The sequence below is a fragment of the Mustelus asterias genome, chromosome 4 (assembly GCF_964213995.1).
Source record: "Mustelus asterias chromosome 4, sMusAst1.hap1.1, whole genome shotgun sequence".
NCBI lineage: Eukaryota > Metazoa > Chordata > Chondrichthyes > Carcharhiniformes > Triakidae > Mustelus > Mustelus asterias.
Window position 1 is genome coordinate 52,437,141 of NC_135804.1, and position 19,230 is coordinate 52,456,370.

Below are 19,230 nucleotides of genomic sequence, written 5' to 3' on the forward strand. Positions count from 1 at the left end.
TCCTCTCCTGAATTTCTTTTTGGGTTTATTAGTGCCCAACGTATATTTATGGCTCTGAGTTTTGGTCTCCCCTGCTTCAATGCAAACACCTTCTGCATGACCACCTTAGATAATGCTTTCACAATCTTAGATTTCTTGATCAAGTCACCTCACAGATAAGAGAGACCCAGCCTGTTCAGCCTTTCCTGATAAGTGTTCGGAAATTTGGGAAAGATTGTTAATTTTGACATTCATTCTTATTATTTGGTTTGATCAAATCCCAAAGTGGGACAAAGAGAGGTTTCCTGTGGAAATATCAATCAGTTCATGATAATGTGTTGTTAGTATCTGTGTCTGATCCCTTTCAGCGTAAAGTCATTATTGCATCTGAACCCATCACCTGAAACATCTGTGTTCCTAGCTGACCAAAGGATGTTGGAGATTTGTGCTTCAGACATCTATCTCAGAGTTGTGTTGGAATTGAGGTTGCAAGATCCACACCTTTCTGAGTTCCGAAACAGAAACTAAAGGCAAAGCTTTTCCCCAGCCCTCTGTGGCCTGTTACCCCAAACAAAACAGCGTGTCCATAGTGACCACTGTTACTTTGCCAACAAAACAGGGATTTAGTACTCGCCCTATTCTGAGGCAAAACCATTAAACAACACTGACTGGTTTGACTCGATATTGGAACCAGGACAAATGAAGATGTTCGCTGAGCAGATGCCATGCTGGTCTCCATTATCAGGCCAGCTAATGGGAAGTTCATGGGAAAGGGATGGGTTCACTCTTCCTGCAATTGATCCTCTCTCCTTGTGATGACATGTTTGATATTGACCATCCTATTGCTCCACCACTGCACCAAAATGGAAACTTGTTGCCCAAGGCCACCTTTTGAATCAATTCAAACATTCAGTGAATGGAGTTAACATAATAACGACCCTTGAATTGGAACACAGTGAGACCATTCGCTAGCAGATGCAGTGTAGCTGTTATTTGCACAACATGCACCATTTCAACATGATTGGAAATGTTTCTAGCATAATTCAAAAACTACTTGTGCATCCTAACACAAGGATGAATAATAACGGCCAAAATATTGCATGTAATTGCATGACTGTAAGGTCACAAGTCTGAATAGTTGAAGTATATGTTAATGGTTAAAATACATAAGGAAATAAAGCAATGGAGTGTAAAATAATCAAATTTAGCTTTCAACAAACAACAGTCATTTTATGTTGGGCTTTGCCGCACACAAATGAATAGGAAAAGATCCTGAATTTATATAGCACCTTTCACAAAGTCAGGACATCACAAAGTGCTTTATAGTCAATTTATAATATAGTCAGTCCTGTAATGTAGAAAATGCAGCAGACAATTTGTGCACAGCAAGCTCCCACAAACAGCAGTGAGATTAATGACTTGATAATCTGTTGGTTGAGGGATCATAGTCAGCCAGGACACTGGGAAAAATGTTCCTGCTTTTCTTTGGGCATTAGTTTAAATATCATTCTGAAAGACAGTGGGCGGGATTTTATGGCCTCGCTCGTCCCGAAACCATGAAATGCCGCCAAAGTCAATGGACTTCCCATGCTCCGCCCCTCGCCCGCTCCGATTCCCATGGCGGGTGGGCTGGTAAAATATCGGCCAGTGTCTCCAACATTGCAGCACTCCCTCAGCACTGTACTGAAGCATCAAGCTGGATTATATACACAAATCACTGGAGTTGGACACAACCCCACAACCTCCTGATGCAGATCCTGATGCAGGACTGCTAGGTATTGAACCAAGATCAACACTGGTGAGGTTTAGTAACTAATGTTGCAGCCTGTGTCATTTGTAGAAAATATACTTTTGTATTCTTACTTCTGAGAAATCCTATGTGTGTAACATAGCACAGTGGTTAGCACTGCTGCTTCACAGCTCCAGGGTCCCAGGTTCGATTCCTGGCTCGGGTCACTGTCTGTGTGGAGTTTGCACATTCTCCTTGTGTCTGCGTGGGTTTCCTCCGGGTGCTCCGGTTTCCTCCCACAGTCCAAAGATGTGTGGGTTAGGTTGATTGGCCAGGTTAAAAATTGTCCCTGAGATGCATAGTTAGAGGGATTAGTGGGTAAATATATGGGGGTAGGGCCTGGGTGGGATTGTGGTCGGTGCAGACTCGATGGGCCGAATTGCCTCCTTCTGCACTGTAGGGTTTCTATGATTTCTATATTGTTATTTATTTGAGAAACATAGAAACTAGAAGCAGGAGTAGGCCATTCGGCCCTTCGAGCCTGCTCCGCCATTCATTTTGATCATGACTGATCATCAAATTCAATATCCTGACCCCCCCTTCCCCCCAAATCCCTCGATCCCTTTAGCCCCAAGAGTATTATCTAATTCCTTCTTGAAATCAGAAAATGTTTTGGCCTCAACTACTTTCTGTGGTAGTGAATTCCACACATTCACCACCCTCCGGGTGAAGAAGTTTTTCCACACCTCAGTTCTAAAAGGTTTACCCCTTATCTTCAAACTATGACCCCTAGTTCCGGACACCCACACCATTGGGAACATTCTTTCTGAATCGACACTGTTAACGTTTTATAAGTTTCGCTCTCACTCTTCTAAATATGGCTTGTCTTGGGGCTCTGTTGATTTTCAAGAGGGAATCAAAACTCTTGGACGGCTGCAACAGCTCAGCTGGAAAATGCACAGGCAGATACTGAACCACTCACAGGCAGATACTGAACCACTCACAGGCAGATACTGAACCACTCACAGGCAGATACTGAACCACTCACAGGCAGATACTGAACCACTCACAGGCAGACACTGAACCACTCACAGGCAGATACTGAACCACTCACAGGCAGATACTGAAACACTCACAGGCAGATACTGAACCACTCACAGGCAGATACTGAAACACTCACAGGCAGATACTGAACCACTCACAGGCAGATACTGAACCACTCACAGGCAGATACTGAACCACTCACAGGCAGATACTGAAACACTCACAGGCAGATACTGAAACACTCACAGGCAGATACTGAACCACTCACAGGCAGATACTGAACCATTCACAGGCAGATACTGAATATCTCACAGGCAGATACTGAACCATTCACAAGACCCGAGGTCTGTTCTGATGATCATACAAAGTTAGAGCCGTCATAAGGAGATTTGAACTTTATCTGTCACTGAAACATATTTGTTGTGGTATTGAAATGGAGCTGAGTGACGTTCTGGCCTGTCTCTGCTTTGCCACTGCTTGTCCTGTACACCTCTCTGAGTAACCAAGAGTGCTGTCTGGATCCAGTCGCAGCTTCAGTAATTGGATTGTATTATGGACACGTTGGGGGTTATTTTCCTCCCAGAAAAATAAAAGCCTAATGGGCGGGAAAACGGGAGATTTTCCTGCCTCGTGTTTGGCTGTACTTAATTGAATTTCCAGCACTCTGTGCTTCACAGAGTCCGCTGGGGGGTTCACGCTGGTAGTGGGTGGGGGGGGTCTAATCCCGCCTGAGAGATCAGCCTGAGCGACTGAGCAGGCCACTGCACATGTGCCAATCTCCCAGTAGGGAAATTAGTGTATGCGCACTAGCTGCCACCTCCCCCCCCCCCCCCCCCCCCACCCCGCCCCACCCACCCTCCATCACCAGCCTCCCGATTGCCGGCCTCCCATCGGCTTCCCTGACACCCCCTAATGATCCCTCCCCCAGCCCCACGGTCAGCCCCGATTGCCCTCTCCCACGATCTCTAATGCAGAGTGCACAGCAGTCCATCCCTCCCCACCACCACTCATCGACCTGCCCCTAGTCTAGCCTCACTCCCAGAAGGCCCCACCATCCAAAAGGCCCCACTCCCTTGGCACTGCCCAAGAGGCGCCATCCCCTGCTCCCAATTTCCCAGGGGGTGCCCCTTGACAGTCAATGGCCCCACCAGTGAAGCCTATCATGCCTGGTCCCCATTGAAGGGGACCAGCTGTAATCCCCACTGGTGGGAACATCCACTGGCCAAGGTGGAGACATTAGCGAGTCTGGAGGATACTGTCCTAGACTCGCTAATGACATTCAAATTTGAATTTCAATATTTCGCAGTTTCCCGGCCCAAGGTTGATTGCATCTTGAAAAATGGCCCAGGAAAATCGCGACCAGCTGGATGCCGGTCACGAATCCCGTTGCAGACCTCCCGCTGATATTTCCCGGCCCGCTGCACTACCCAAGCAGTGCAGCAGGCCAGGAAAATCATGCCCAATTGTCTGCAGAGATGGGCAATGCCTACACTATATGCATGATGGGCATAGGTCGCAGGTATTCATTTAAGAGTCTGTGGCGGCAAAGCATACAACTCACATGAGATGTCTGTAAGTGATCACTGTCATCTCAGCTCTACTTTATTAAAGCCGACACTATTACCTCCGTAATAATAATGCATTGGTGAGAGGTCAGGTGCACCCATTTGGGACGTGTAGCTCATTGTGGCATATTGATGAGGTTTTGTTTGAAAACCCTGCCATCCTGCTAATAATAATAATCCAATAATTAACATCCACCCTCACAACTGGGTGAAACACAAAGCTGAGTTTAACGGCTCCTTGGGGGCAACACAACATTGGGTGCAATGCCCTGGAAATACAAGAAAATACAAAGAGGAAATAAAGATTTGTGGTGGCAGGTAAGAGGATAGATTTTTGTGTAACCAGGTCTCTGTCTCTACTGGGTTTTGGATGCAAGGAGGCAAGAAAATTCAGCTCAGATCCTTACCTGGAACTGGTAGAACTGGTACATGTAGCGATGTTGACAGTATAGTCATAGAAATACGTACATTGCATGCTATAGTTAATTGGCTTGCTAACCATGGCATTCCTCAAGAGTTCTTGTTATCCAGTGATACTTGGCTAGACCTCAAACTCTAATCTGTCTAAAGGCCAATCAGTGACAGGGCTCCTTTGAGGATGGGGTAGATAAATCGAGGGTTCTTAGGTGTGATGTCTCTCCAAGATGGCACGCCTGGCAAAGGAAGATTAGAATCAAGAACTCTTTAATACTGATACTAGGACCAGGTATATCAGCAAGGCTCCTGGGCACAGCTAGCCTGTGGTTAGTGGGAAATAGAGGGGTAGACCTGTCTCTGGGTTCTGAGATTTTTCTCAGAGCTACCATTGTTCCCTGTTGTCCCTGCAAGCTGTTAGCCTAATGCGTTGGATAAATTACGATGACACAGATATTGTATCAGTAATGGTTTTCAGAACTGAGATCGATAGATTTTTTTCATTAGGAAATGGTATTAAAGATTACAAAAATCAAGGCAGGTAGATTAAGTTAAGGAACAGATATTCCATGATCTAATTGAATGGCAGAAAAACCTTGAAGAACGGAATGGCTGCTTCTATTTCTTTATTGAGCATGAGTATCACTGAATTTAATTGTTCCACCACTTGTGGCCTTCAATTGCCTGGGCCCTAATTTCCAGAATTCCCTTCACCTCTCCGCTTCTCCATCTCTTTCCTCCTATAAGATGCTCCTTAACACCTAACCCTTTTCTGCCATTATACCTCCTTACATGACTCAGTGACAAATTTGTGCTTTATAAGACTCTTGTGAAATGCCCAGAGCTGTTTAGTTACATTAAAGGCAGCATAAAAATACAAGTTGTTGTTGTGTCAATATTTCTAAGCCGTGCCCAGAATGTGTCAAGTTTTGCATGGTGTTTGTAAGCGTGTTCCCATTTTTGCCGTCACTGTGTCGATATTTGTACTGGACCCTGGGAGTTGTCAATGTTAACAGGGAGTCTGTCACACATTGAGGATTGGAAACCTGACATTACTACAGAAAATAAATTCTTTGCAAATTCACACCCACCCAGAATGTTGTACTGTACAGATTTTAGCACAGGTTGAGCCTGACAGAGTGATCTTTCAGTGCTGAACCAAGTCCTGTACTCAATGTCATGATAAAATTGCAGTGAAACATTGACTGGGGTCAAAGATTGATAACTGGATGTTCATAGAATCATAGACTTGGAGGGCCCAAGGGCCTGTTCCTGTGCTGTACTTTTCTTTGTTCTTTGCTTTAAGAAATATTGAAGTATCTGTTGCAGACACAGAAACCAACAGTGTTTCCGTCATTGCACCCAAGCGTCAGGGCTTATCGATAACTAACAACATAGGCTGCTTTGCCTGACTGCTGGCCTAAGGTGCATGAAGGTTATTGCTATGTGTGGAATGTGCGCTCTATATACTGCATTAGAAAAGGTGCACAATCTTGAGGAGTGATGCATGCAGGACAAACCTTGGTGACTGCACTGGACAGGAATGTGTGACGAGAATGGAAACGTGCTTGGAAAACAATGCCAGAGAACACCATCCTGCAACTTCTGGTGAAGAGGATTTTATCCTTGAGGTGCAAACAGCTTCAGAATTCCAAAGTGCAGTGGTTGTTTCTAGATCTATAAGAAAGAGGGAATTATATTGAAGTCAAAATTCCCAGGGAACCTTGCTGAAAGCAGTGGCTCTTTCCCTTGTTTTGGGACTTATACTGGATACTTTGAAGAGGAGTCATCAGAAAGGAATAGGCTAGATGTTGCTCTCAAGAATAGCATGCTGGACAAGCTGTAGCTTTGTTGGTGGCACGGTGGTACAGTGGTTAGCCCTGCTACCTCACAGTGTCAGGGATCGGCCTTGGGTGGGGTTTTCTCCGGGTGCTCTGGTTTCGGCCCAAGTCCAAAGGTAGAATCAGAGAATCCCTGCAGTGCAGAAGGAGGCCATTAAGCCCATCAAGTCTCTACCGATCACAATCCCACCCAGGCCCTATTCCCATAACCCCACACATTTACCCTGCTAATCCCCCTGACACTAGGGTCAATTTAGCATGGCCAATCCACCTAACCCGCACATCTTTGGACTGTGGGAGGAAACCGGAACACCCGGAGGAAATGCACACAGACACGGGGAGAAAGTGCAAACTCCACATAGACAGTGACCCAAGGCCGGAATTGAACCCGGGTCCCTGGCACTGTGAGGCAGCAGTGCCAACCAGTGTGCCATCGTCCCATGCAGGTTAGGTTGATTGGCCATGCTGAATTGTTCCTTAGTGTCAGGGGGATTAGCAGGATAAATATGTGGGGTTACGGGGACAAGGCCTGGGTGGGATTGTTGTCGGTGCAGGCTCGATGGGCCGAATGGCCTCCTTCTGCACTGTAGGGATTTTATGATTCCATGAGACTACAGAATGTTGCAACCATTTGTACTGATTTAATCTGAACTCTTATGTCTTTTAATCTGGTCATAGACAGCCTTCATGAAGAGCCCGGGATCCATGGCTGAACATGGCAAATCTTGGATTTTATCTGCTTTTGGAGCTATGAAACAATACAAATCAGAAACATCCTGGATTAACTGATCTGATCCAGAACTTCAGGATGTTCTGACTGACCTCACTAACCTCAGGACAAAGAGGTGGGCAATAGAAGTTGGCCAGGTTTCTTGCTCCTGATTGCTGGAGTGAGAGTTCTGTTGGACAACCCTTGTGAACCGCAGGTGAAAGATTGAGTTGCAATGGCCTCCACAATCGACTAGCTGGCCAATAAGCTTGTGAGACTTCTTACTGTGCTTACCCCAGTCCAACGCCGGCATCGCCACATCAATAAGCTACTGGTCAGGGTTCTCACATGAAGAATGGGTGATGTGTCTGCTCCTGTGATGCCATATGTCAGTGAGAGTCAACATGTTCAGGAGAGATAGTGGTTGGGTGGGGTGGGATGTGATAAATGTGAGGAAATTGTATCAGTGTGGTTGGCTGTTTGTTTCACTTGTACTTTAAGAGATTGGCCAGCAGGTGGTGCAGTATTACTGTATCCATAGTCTTCGCTATTACACAGTATTATTTGTTGTTTCACTTGAGAGTTTCACAACCTGCTCCTCACAGGATGTGGGTCAAATTCCCCTTAAAGCCACGACCATCAGCACAGCAGCCAGATTATAGGTGAACAATCCTGAGCATCCTCTCTCCTCTGGTCAGTCCATGCAGCAGGAAATTCTCCACTGCTTTTTAAATGCTAACGTGTTGACTCTCACTGACATATGGCATCACAGGAGCAGACACATCACCCTTTGTGTGCTGATGAATTGTTGTATGACCTGCCACTTTTACAACAACAACATGTAACAATGCCCTTAACATCATGGAATATCCCAAAGCACTTCACAGAAGCAAAATGTGACACCAAACCACGCAAGTATGGGCTAGATGGGCCTACATTTTTGTGGTAGATTTTCTATGACTATATGATAAAGAGATAATAGGTCAGTTGGCCACAAGGTTGATCAAAGAGGAAGGTTTTACGGTGTGTCCTAAAGGAGTAAAATTGCGTTAGAGAGGTGTGGGGAGGGAATTCCAGAGCTTGGGACCGAGGCACCTGAGGGCACGACCACCAATGATGGAGTGACTAAAACCCGCAATGCTCAAAAGGTCAGAATTCGATGAGATATTGCAGAGAGTTGTGGGGCTGGAGGAGATTACAGTGATAGGGAGGCAAGGCCAAGAAGGGAGTCATAGACAAGGAAGAGAATTTCAATGTCAAGATGTTGTTATACTGGAACCCAATGTAAGTCAGCACACATTCAGGGGATGATAGCGGGACGGGACTTGGTCTGAGTTAGGACACAAGCAGCAGAAGTTTGGATGGCCTCAAATTTAGGGAGGTTATAATGTGGGAGACCCGCCAAGTGGGCACGGGAATTGTTGAGTCAAGAGGTAACAAAGATTTGGTTGGGGTTTTCAGCAGTAGCTGAGCTGAGAGAGCCAGAAAGTCAGGCAATGTGACAGCAGCGGAAACAGACAGTCTTAGTGATGGGGTGAACATGTGGCTGGAAGTTCATCTCGGTGGGCTCTGAACTTGTGAACATCCAGCCATTTTCAAAGCGACAAAGGATGCCAGTGTGTCAGTTCAAACCATGACAGGCCCAGCAATGTTTCATATCCTGGTCTGGTTAAGTTTTAAAACAATACAGCCCGGACTTTGGAAGTAAATAATTCACATAATGTTGGGGCAAGCAAATTTGGGACCTTTAAAGGTCATGGAATTTTAGGCATCTGTGAATTTCCTGCTGACAATAATGTGCCGAAGTCTCCTCGATCTTTTATATTGGCCCATCAAACTCTGCAGCTGAATGAATCTACATCCACCAAGCGAGCCAGGACCCCTGACTCAAATGTGAGAATTTTCCAATCGTGCTTGATTGGAATTCTGGGACGGGTTCGCTCTCAACATTGCAGTCAGAATTTTAAGAGCTGTTGGAGCAGTCATTTTTTGGGCCTTTTATTACAATATTTTTAGCATTTTCTAGTAAGATTTATACTTAGAGACCAACCCTGTACTTTTTTTCATTTAATGTATTATTATGGCATTAGCACAAGTCACGTTATAAATTGAAAAGTGTCACTGATTTGCAGATTCTTAAACATGTGTCCAGTGTGCATAAATAATGGTTAAATGAGTTCAAACTTCTTTGAGCCTTAAAATTCAAGGTTTCTACTCGTTCAACCATCATTCATGCGCAAAAATATGTTGTTGTGTCAGGCTTGTGGTGTAGCTCACTCAGGCGTGCTGGAAGCCACATGTACTCACACACAGGACTCTGTCCTTTGCAGACAGAAGGAGCATGACTTTTGCCTTTTTCGAATAAACAAAAGCTTGGGTGGGGGTGGGGGGAATACAGCCATTCCCTGGTTCATTCATCATGGCAATGCCTTGACCAATCAGAGTTGACTTGCCCTGTTTGAATTTAACCAAATGCTTGGCAGTTGACTATTCCCTGGTGCATTCTCCATGGCAGTGCCTCTACCAATCAGAATCCACTTGTCTACCGATCAGCACTTTCTTTCTTATGCAGTATCAATTGTTGTTCCCTCTACAATTGGTAATCTTGTGTATTTGTCCTAATGACCGCAAGATGAAAGGTTTCGACAGTGGGTCTCTTGTTTTCATGTGTGCGTTCACTGTTTCATTAAGCCCCGACTGTTTATACTGATTGAAGTCCATTTAGATTTTGGGCATATTGTAATGAGATTGGGTGGAGAATCAGGCTTTTGCTTACATTGAATACCATTATTATTTTACCAAATCAAGAAACATATCTGCAGCCCAAAGACTGAATTGCAGCGTGGCTTACATGGAAAAACTCACATATAGAATAAGTGATCAGGCTAAAAGTGTGCATAACAAGCAGGTAGTAACAAAAATAGATGAACACATTCAAGGGAGGTAAGTGATGGATGTGATATTAAAATGATAAAATTGAATTTAAAATTCTATTAAAATGACAACCCTTTTCCTACATTGCAGGCAATTAAATACATATAGATTTCATTATTTCAGTACTTCACTCTGAAGAACCAAACCAGCTAAGGAGTCGGGGTACATTGGCATCTTCCTGTTATACCTCTCACTGGTGTTGAATTGGGTCATGTTTCTGAGTTGCTCTGGGTGTACTGGGGCCGGTCCTGAAACTTGGCTAGATTGCACAGGAGATTTTCTGAACTTTGTGCGAATGTGAGATCTTTGCACCTATAGAGTTTTGAGCTGTGCAACATGAAGGCCGTTGCCAAGCAACCGCTGCTGAGGCCTAGCGCGTGGTTTGTATTTGTTCATTTTGAGAAGCTAGTGTGTGTGGGGAGAGGCGGGGAGGGGGGGGGGGGGGGGAGGTAGGATGTCACACAGGGACAACAAATTGGACGAAGGGATGGATGTGGATGAACAATAGGTCACAGACATGCCCATGGCCAGAAATTTACCACCGCACCTGCTCCGGAATTGAGGCTCGCATAATGGAATTCTCTGTTGGCCTCGGACGGCATTTTACGAGCCTCGCCCGAGCGAGGTCGTAAAATCCTACCCCAGTCTGAAATAGGATGAGGTTTCTGAGAATGAACATCCATACTGATTTATTTTTAAGCATACTGTCCACTTGGCCGTTGCACTTCAACTCAGTTTGAATATGTACTCAGGCTTTCACCTCTGTTAGGGTGGTATTGCCTAACTTTAGGTCAAGAGGCTGAAGTCTCCTTGCACAGTTTTGGGTACAATTCCCAGTTACACCATGTTGGGAACTCCAGGTCTGTATTTGCGCTTCGACCATTGTGAAGAATCACACCCTCGCTTCATGTAAAGGGCATATAGGATTACTGAAAGAGTTATTACATCAAACGTACAAAAAGAACTTATGTCAGGTTTACACTGAAATCCAACAATTTCTGTGGAGAGGGTTAACATCAAGTCTCGATGACCCTTCATCAGAGCGGCCCAGGTAATGCTCTGGGTACACGGGTTCAAATCCCACCACAGCAGCTGGTGGGATTTAAATTCAATTAATAAATCAGGAATATAAAAATAGTAACCACGAAACTAAGATTGTTTATTTCAAAAAAAAACTTCATCAGGTTCACTAATGCTGTTTTAAGGAAGGAAATCTGCCATCCTTACCTGGTCTGGTCTACATGTGACTCCAGACCCAAAGCAACGTGGTTGATTCTTCTAAAATGGCTGCCTTCTAAAATAGTCTAATAAGCCACTCAGTTCAAGGGCATTTAAGGATGGGTAATGAAAACTGGCCTTGCCAGCCACACCCACGTCCCATGAAAGGATATAAAATTGGTGTGCATCCAGGAAATCTGCCCATCTTCCCAGGCCCACTCACCACACCAAAAGTCTCTCCTACATCTCTGTTTGCCGCTTTCTTACTGGTGCAAACTGCCCTCAGCTGCCCCCCAACTCCCCCCTCCCCTCTCTCAATAGACAATGCACTTGCCCCAAAACTGGAAAATCCCACCCAAGGTCAACGGACCTTTGCGTGGTCCGTGTCTGGCCCGCTACAATTCCTGTGGTGGGCGGATTCCACAAGCTGCATCAATACAAATGGGAAAGATTTCCGAGAATGTCAGCATGCTTGATGTAAGCAACAGACACAAGAAGTTCTCCATTGTAAAGATATGATTGGGTAGGACAGTATTGGATGGAATGGGGTAGAGTCAGAGAGTGAGAAAAGCTTTGTCAGAAACAGTTTACACAGTTACATTCACCAGATATTGGCAAAAACTGCATTTGTAACTCTTGTGAAAAGGAGAGAGAGAATGAGCCAAGTCTGTGCTAACATGGCAACCATCCTGAAATTGAACTTTCTATTATGTCATTTAAGTGTCAGTATATTATTATATAATTTGGTGTCTCTGTGTCACCTCAGGAAGCCTTCACCTCTCCTTCCAGCGTCTGGCAGTGCAGGGAAGAGACAAACCACATTCCAGAGTCTATAAATAAATATTTTCTTATAGTGTGCATTCTGAGTGCTGCAACCCTAAAGCAGCATTTAAAAACACAACAGTTGGCAGCAATCAAAAAAACTGGTTTGTTTGGGTCACATGAGGGGAAACTGCTGACATATTTTCTGCTATGGTTGCAGATGAATAAACGGACTGGTTGTGTGGGATTAACTGTCTGCCAGCTCCCACAGTAGCTGTTTATGAAAAATCTCCAGAATGTAAAGCAGGAACCAAAATGTAAAGGTTTAATTTCTTTTTCCACCATTTCTTTCCCTGTAAGTTTTGACTCCGCATTACTCATTTTCATTGCTGACTGGCGCCTCATCCATGAGGCCAGTATTCAGAGTAGGCCATTCAGCCTTCTAAGCCTGTTCTACCTTTCAGTGGACCATGGCTGCTCTGCACCGTGTCTCTTATTTACCCACTTTATTTTCATATCACTCCGTTACCAGACTTGTGGGAACTCGTGGCTGAATAAATTGATGACAGGAGGAAGTGACTCAGACAGCAGTTCAGTCTTTATTAGCGTCATAGTTCCTCTATACTGGCCTGCGATAGAATTTAGGAAGTGAGCCTTCCCCTGATCGGCAAGTGAGTAGTCAACCAATTGGCAAAGTGAGGAACAGATTGAGAGATTTCTGGCAGTTGCATTTGTGGCTCGAGGCTGCTTTTCCATGTTTAAATTGCACAAAGGACGGAAGGTGGGAGAGAGGGGGGTGCTTGAGGGGCAACAGAGAGATGGGGGTGATAGAGAGAGATGGGGGTGATAGAGAGAGATGGGGGTGATAGAGAGAGATGGGGGTGATAGAGAGAGATTGGGGAGGGTGATGGGGGTGAGAGAGAGAATAATTCAATTAAACTCTTCAGACAACCATTTTGTACAATTCCTATTGAAGCATCAGACCCTAGCACCCCTCTCCTGAACACCTTTCCATGTATCCATCTACAGTTGACTTTGCGCTGTCAGGTATCCCTGCCCTCCTCATCTCAAATGTCCTTCCAATACCCAGCAAGTCTGGTTTCAAGATTAAAATATCTGATTCTTATAATTAATGGTTGGAAAAGAAACAGGGCGAGCCAGAGAAGGAGAAATTGATAAGTTCTCTCCTGTGCACTTGGTGAGTTGGTCAGCTTATAGTCATTAATAAAAGATAATTTCAATAAGCAAAGATGACGGAATAAAATGCTGAGAAGTCCACCTTTCATTAAGACTTTAATAACAGAATTTACAGTAACATGGTGGTTACACTAATAGACTAGCAATCCAGGACTAATAGAGTTCAAATCTCACCACAGCAGTTTCCCTGAAGGAAGTCTGCCATCCTTTCCTGGTCTGGTCTACACGTGACTCCAGACCCACCCAGAGTCAATGTGGTTGACTCTTAACTGTCCTCACGCAGCCAAACAAGTCACTCAGTTGTGTCAAACTACTTGAAAAAACAATAATAAAGTCAAAAAGATCACCCAAGCATTGACGTAGGCACCAGAAACTACAAAGGGGCACACGGTGCCCAGTGGAGCCCCGCAGAGGTACACGGTGCCCAGTGGAGCCCCGCAGAGGTACACGGTGCCCAGTGGAGCCCCGCAGAGGTACACGGTGCCCAGTGGAGCCCCGCAGAGGTACACGGTGCCCAGTGGAGCCCCGCAGAGGTACACGGTGCCCAGTGGAGCCCCGCAGAGGTACACGGTGCCCAGTGGAGCCCCGCAGAGGTGCACAGTGAACCCCGCAAAGATGCACAGTGCCCAGTGAACCCTGCAGAGGTGCACAGTGCCCAGTGAACCCCGCAGAGGTGCACAGTGCCCAGTGAACCCTGCAAAGTCCCTTGCACAAATACCTGGAAACTTGTACCAAAATTGGGACAGCTGTCCCTTAATGGCTGGGAAATCTCCTGGCATTGGCTGCAAGATATGATCTGGTAAATATGACATCAACAACTCCGTCACCATCCCTGGGTATGCCCTCTCCCACTGGTAGGACAGACCCAGCAGATAGTGGCACAGTGGTATACTGTTGAGAGGGTGTTTCCCTGGGAGTCTTCAACATCGACTCTAGACCCCATCATGACCAATGTACACAATTTTCTTTGAGTGTGGAAGTGATTTGTTTAACTGTGCAGCCCATTAATACCCTGTGTGCGCGACTGCGCATTAGAACTTAAACTGGCCTCTATGGCCTGTGCTGGGACTTTCAGGTTGCCGTTTGGCTGTGTAAGAGTGCAGATAGGAGAAAATAGTGCTCCTGGCTTTAGAACACTTTGCAAAGCTGAGCAAGGATCCCTGCTGATCACCACCTACCGCCCTCCCTCAGCTGCTGAAGTAGCACACCTCCATGTTGACATCACCGAGGCTTGTAAAAGGGCACAGAATATAATCTGGGGAATTTCAAATGGCCATCACCAAGAGTGGCTCGGTAGCAGCACTGCTGGAGATACACCTGCCCATGACATTATTAGTAGGAGTGACCACTACACAATCCTTCAGGGGATGAAGTCCCGTCTTCACATCGAGGCGGCCCCATGTGGCACTACCACTGCGATAAATGGGAAAGATTTCAAACAGATCTCGCAACTCAAAACTGGGCAACTCAAATGAGACACCGTGGGCCATCAGCAGCACAATTGTACTCAAACACAATCTGTATGTAACCTCATGGCCTGGTATTTCCCCCACTCTACCATTAAAGCCAGGGGATCAACCCTGCTTCAGTGGAGAGTGCAGGAGCAGCACCGGGCATACCTAAAAATGGAAGTGCCAACTGCAGTCCTGCCACAAATGGTCGACAGCTTCAGGTTTTTAGGTGTCCAGATCACCAACAACCTGTCCTGGTCCCCCCCTCCATGCCAACACTAAAGTTAAGAAAGCTCACCAACGCCTCTACTTTCTCAGAAGACTAAGGAAATTTGGCATGTCAGCTATGACTCTCACCAACTTTTACAGATGCACACAGCAAGCATTTTTCCTGGTTGTATCACAGCTTGGTGTGGCTCCTGCTTTGCCCAAGACCACAAGAAAATACAAAGGGTCATGAATGAAGCCCAGTCCATCACGCAAACCAGCCTCCCATCCACTGACTTTGTCTACACCTCCTGCTGCCTCGGAAAAGTAGCCCAGCATAATTAAGGACCTGATGCACCCCGGACATTCTCTCTTCCACCCTCCTCTGCCGGGAAAAAGATACACAAGTCTGAGGTCAGGTACCAACTGACTCAAGAACAGCTTCTTCCCTGCTGCCATCAGACTTTTGAATGGAACTACCTCGTATTAAGTTGATCTTTCTCTACACCTTAGCTATGACTAACACTACATTCTGCACTCTCTCGTTTCCTTCTCTATGAACGGTATGCTTTGTCTGTATAGCACGCAAGAAACAATACTTTCACTGCATGCTAATAGATGTGACAATAATAAATCAAATCAAACATTCAGTCGTGAATGGTGGTGGACAATTAAACAACTCACCGAAGATGAAGGCTCCACAAATATTCCCACCCTCAATGATGGGGGAGTGCAGCACATCAGTGCAAAAGAGGAGGCTGAAACATTTGCAACCATATTCAGCAAGAAGTGCCGAGTGGATGATCCATGTTGGCCTCCTTGGGGGGTCCCCAGCATCACAGCAGCCAGTCTCCAGCCAATTCAATTCACTCCCAAGTGATATCAAGAAACGGCTAAAGGCACTGGATACTGCAGAGGTGATGGGCCTGGCATAATTCCAGCAACAGTACTTGAACCTTGTGCTCTGGAACAAGTTAAAACACTGAACTAAGAACAAATGATGAGGAAGACACTCCATTTACTCTGTCATCCAGGTTTAAAATGTGAAAGGACATTAAAAATTGAAGAGTTAATAGAAAATAAATGAAACAGAAATCCACAGCGCGCGGTTTTGGAAGCCACATGCATGACTGACGTGATTCACATTCAGCATTATTTAATGGAAGCCCAGAGTCCCAGCAGAGCAACGCAAACACTCTGCTTCTGTCACAGGAGCTCTCAACAGGAACTAAAAGTGGGTCAAAGAAAATGGATCACAGTCCACACTTCCTTTTATTGTGCTTTTGGCTGAGCAAGGTTAAAACTAGATTTATACCTTTGCAAAAAAAAAATCAACAATGCTCATGTTGCCAATAAATGTTGATTGTTAAACTAACACAGGAGGGAGTAAGCATCTTTAACAGTGATAAGTCATACTTGCAGAGATAAGAGTGTTGCTGGCCACAGCTGTTGGAGAAATCAGAAAGCCACTGTAAACTGTCACACATTACGGAGTCATTCCAATTTACAGCTTCACACACTAGAAGAGTCTACATTACACGTTTTATAATAGCTCTATATCTTTCCACTAATAATTTACAAAATTTACACTTTCATACGAGATACTATCCTGTGCTTCACTTTGAATCACTTAGAGACCCAGGCACAGCAGAAACAGTCCGACTTCATTTTGCACAAAGCCCAGAAAACACTGAAACTAGGATTGCACTTTTTTTTTTGTGAAAAAAATAAAGAATATATTGCAGTCCCATGCGGTGTTGGAATTAGTTCGCCACAACCTGGGGGCCTTCGGGAATCAAAGAGGCAAAGAAGGTTTTGAAGAACACCCAGGCTTTACTTGCAAGCGTTGTCCGAACCACCTCAGCCTCTGGAGCCAGCGGGACGTCTGCAGTATCATCGCTTCCAGAGTCACTCCTTCCTTCAAGGTCTCGATCCGGTGTACCACTCTGAAACCAAACAGATCAGGTTAGTATTTCACACAAGTAAACCCTCAGAGCTGCAGTTTAACTTGGGTCAGGAGTAGAGTTCTCTTTATTCAGCAGCCTTTCCCACCAAACAAGATGTTTCCCTTTAAACATCCCGAGGTGTTTCACCAGAAGATTATCATATAAAACCTGACACATTAGAGAGAGAGTCAGGTTGCAGAAATGTCTTTAAAAAGGAGAGAGAGGGGGGAGAGGTTTAGCAAGAGAATGATTAGGGTCATGGCTGTCAATGGTGATCACTGTACCGCAAGCCCACGGATAACCTCACGATGCTCCACTTCTCCAGCTTCCACCCTAAACACGTTAAAGAAGCCATCCCCTACGGACAAGCCCTCCGTATACACAGGAGCTGCTCGGATGAGGAGGATCGCAACAGACACCTCCAGACGCTGAAAGATGCCCTCATAAGAACAGGATATGGCGCTAGACTCATTGATCAACAGTTCCAACGCGCCACAGCGAAAAACCGCACCGACCTCCTCAGAAGACAAACACGGGACACAGTGGACAGAGTACCCTTCGTTGTCCAGTACTTCCCCGGAGCGGAGAAGCTACGGCATCTCCTCCGGAGCCTTCAACATGTCATTGATGAAGACGAACATCTCGCCAAGGCCATCCCCACACCCCCACTTCTTGCCTTCAAACAACCGCACAACCTCAAACAGACCATTGTCCGCAGCAAACTACCCAGCCTTCAGGAGAACAGTGACCAAGACACCACACAACCCTGCCACAGCAACCTCTGCAAGACGTGCCGGATCATCGACACAGATGCCATCATCTCACGTGAGAACACCATCCACCAGGTACACGGTACATACTCTTGCAACTCGGCCAACGTTGTCTACCTGATACGCTGCAAGAAAGGATGTCCCGAGGCATGGTACATTGGGGAAACTATGCAGACGCTGCGACAACGGATGAATGAACACCGCTCGACAATCACCAGGCAAGACTGTTCTCTTCCTGTTGGGGAGCACTTCAGCGGTCACGGGCATTCGGCCTCTGATATTCGGGTAAGCGTTCTCCAAGGCGGCCTTCGCGACACACGACAGCGCAGAGTCGCGGAGCAGAAACTGATAGCCAGGTTCCGCACACACAAGGACGGCCTCAACCGGGATATTGGGTTTATGTCACACTATTTCACATAAATATTTCTGCTTTTTTCCTCCTGAGTCTTTATCATGCGATCCTAGAATCAGAATTTATGTCACACTATTTGTAACTCCCACAGTTGCGTGGACCTGCAGAGTTTCACTGGCTGTCTTGTCTGGAGACAATACACATCTTTTTAGCCTGTCTTGATGCTCTCTCCACTCCCATTGTTTTGTTTCTTAAAGACTGGATTAGTTGTAAGTATTCGCATTCCAACCATTATTCATGTAAATTGAGTCTGTGTCTTATAAGTTCTGTTTGTGAACAGAATTCCCACTCACCTGAAGAAGGGGCTCAGAGCCTCGAAAGCTTGTGTGGCTTTTGCTACCAAATAAACCTGTTGGACTTTAACCTGGTGTTGTTAAACTTCTTACTATACAAAAGAGATCAGATTGGAAGATCATTGAGTTCTTGTAGGGCTGTAGGGAGTTACACAAATAGCGAAAGCAAGATACAGAAGAACTTTAAGGAGGTGCAGTGACCACACTTGAAGCAGGGAACATCTTAGCCTGGGCATTAGTTAGATTTATTGATACGGGTTCACTAACAGCAAAAGGAATTAGAAGTCATCCTTGTGCCAGAGATATTACAAGAATACAACAGTGGAGGTGCCACAGACATAGTAAGGCTGTAGACAAAATACTACAAGTTTCAATCTCTTGTTCTGCCACACTCTGCATAAAGAGATTGAGTATGCTGGTTTGTTAGGTACAGTAGGAACATAGGAATAATGGAAAAGGAATAGGCCATTTGGCCCATCAAGTCTGCTCTGCCATTCAAACAGATCATGGCTGATCATCTACTTCTTGCGTCATTTTTCCCCCACTGTTAATCATTTGGTTGACAATTTTTAAAGGACAAATTTGGTTTGTCAAAAGACCTCCTGCTGTCATCGACCTAATCCTGCTGGGTGGATGGCCTGGAGATTTGCTTTAAGCCCTCCATGAATGTGACTCCTCAAAAGGGCACTAGGGTCGTCTCAGTTGCTGCCTGGAATGACTGGCACCCGGAATCCCTCTTTCCCTCCAGTGGATGCATCC

At 45.6% G+C, this 19,230-nt stretch overlaps 2 protein-coding genes across 3 annotated transcripts in view; both read right to left on the reverse strand.

Annotated features, from left to right (window-relative positions):
* cetp (cholesteryl ester transfer protein, plasma) overlaps positions 1–7,672 on the reverse strand; it is a 46,842-nt gene extending 39,170 nt beyond the window's left edge. The window contains exons 1-2 of the mRNA XM_078211025.1: positions 7,576–7,672; positions 6,252–6,408 (exon numbers count right to left, since the gene is read on the reverse strand). Of these exons, the coding sequence (XP_078067151.1) occupies positions 6,252–6,326 (75 nt within the window). The 5' untranslated portion in view covers positions 6,327–6,408; positions 7,576–7,672. The remainder of the gene's footprint in view (positions 1–6,251; positions 6,409–7,575) is intronic.
* A 5,803-nt stretch (positions 7,673–13,475) lies between these two features.
* herpud1 (homocysteine-inducible, endoplasmic reticulum stress-inducible, ubiquitin-like domain member 1) overlaps positions 13,476–19,230 on the reverse strand; it is a 28,100-nt gene continuing 22,345 nt past the window's right edge. For both annotated transcript variants that reach the window (XM_078211030.1, XM_078211028.1), the window contains one exon: positions 13,476–16,996. In XM_078211030.1, the coding sequence (XP_078067156.1) occupies positions 16,814–16,996 (183 nt within the window). In that variant the 3' untranslated portion in view covers positions 13,476–16,813. The remainder of the gene's footprint in view (positions 16,997–19,230) is intronic.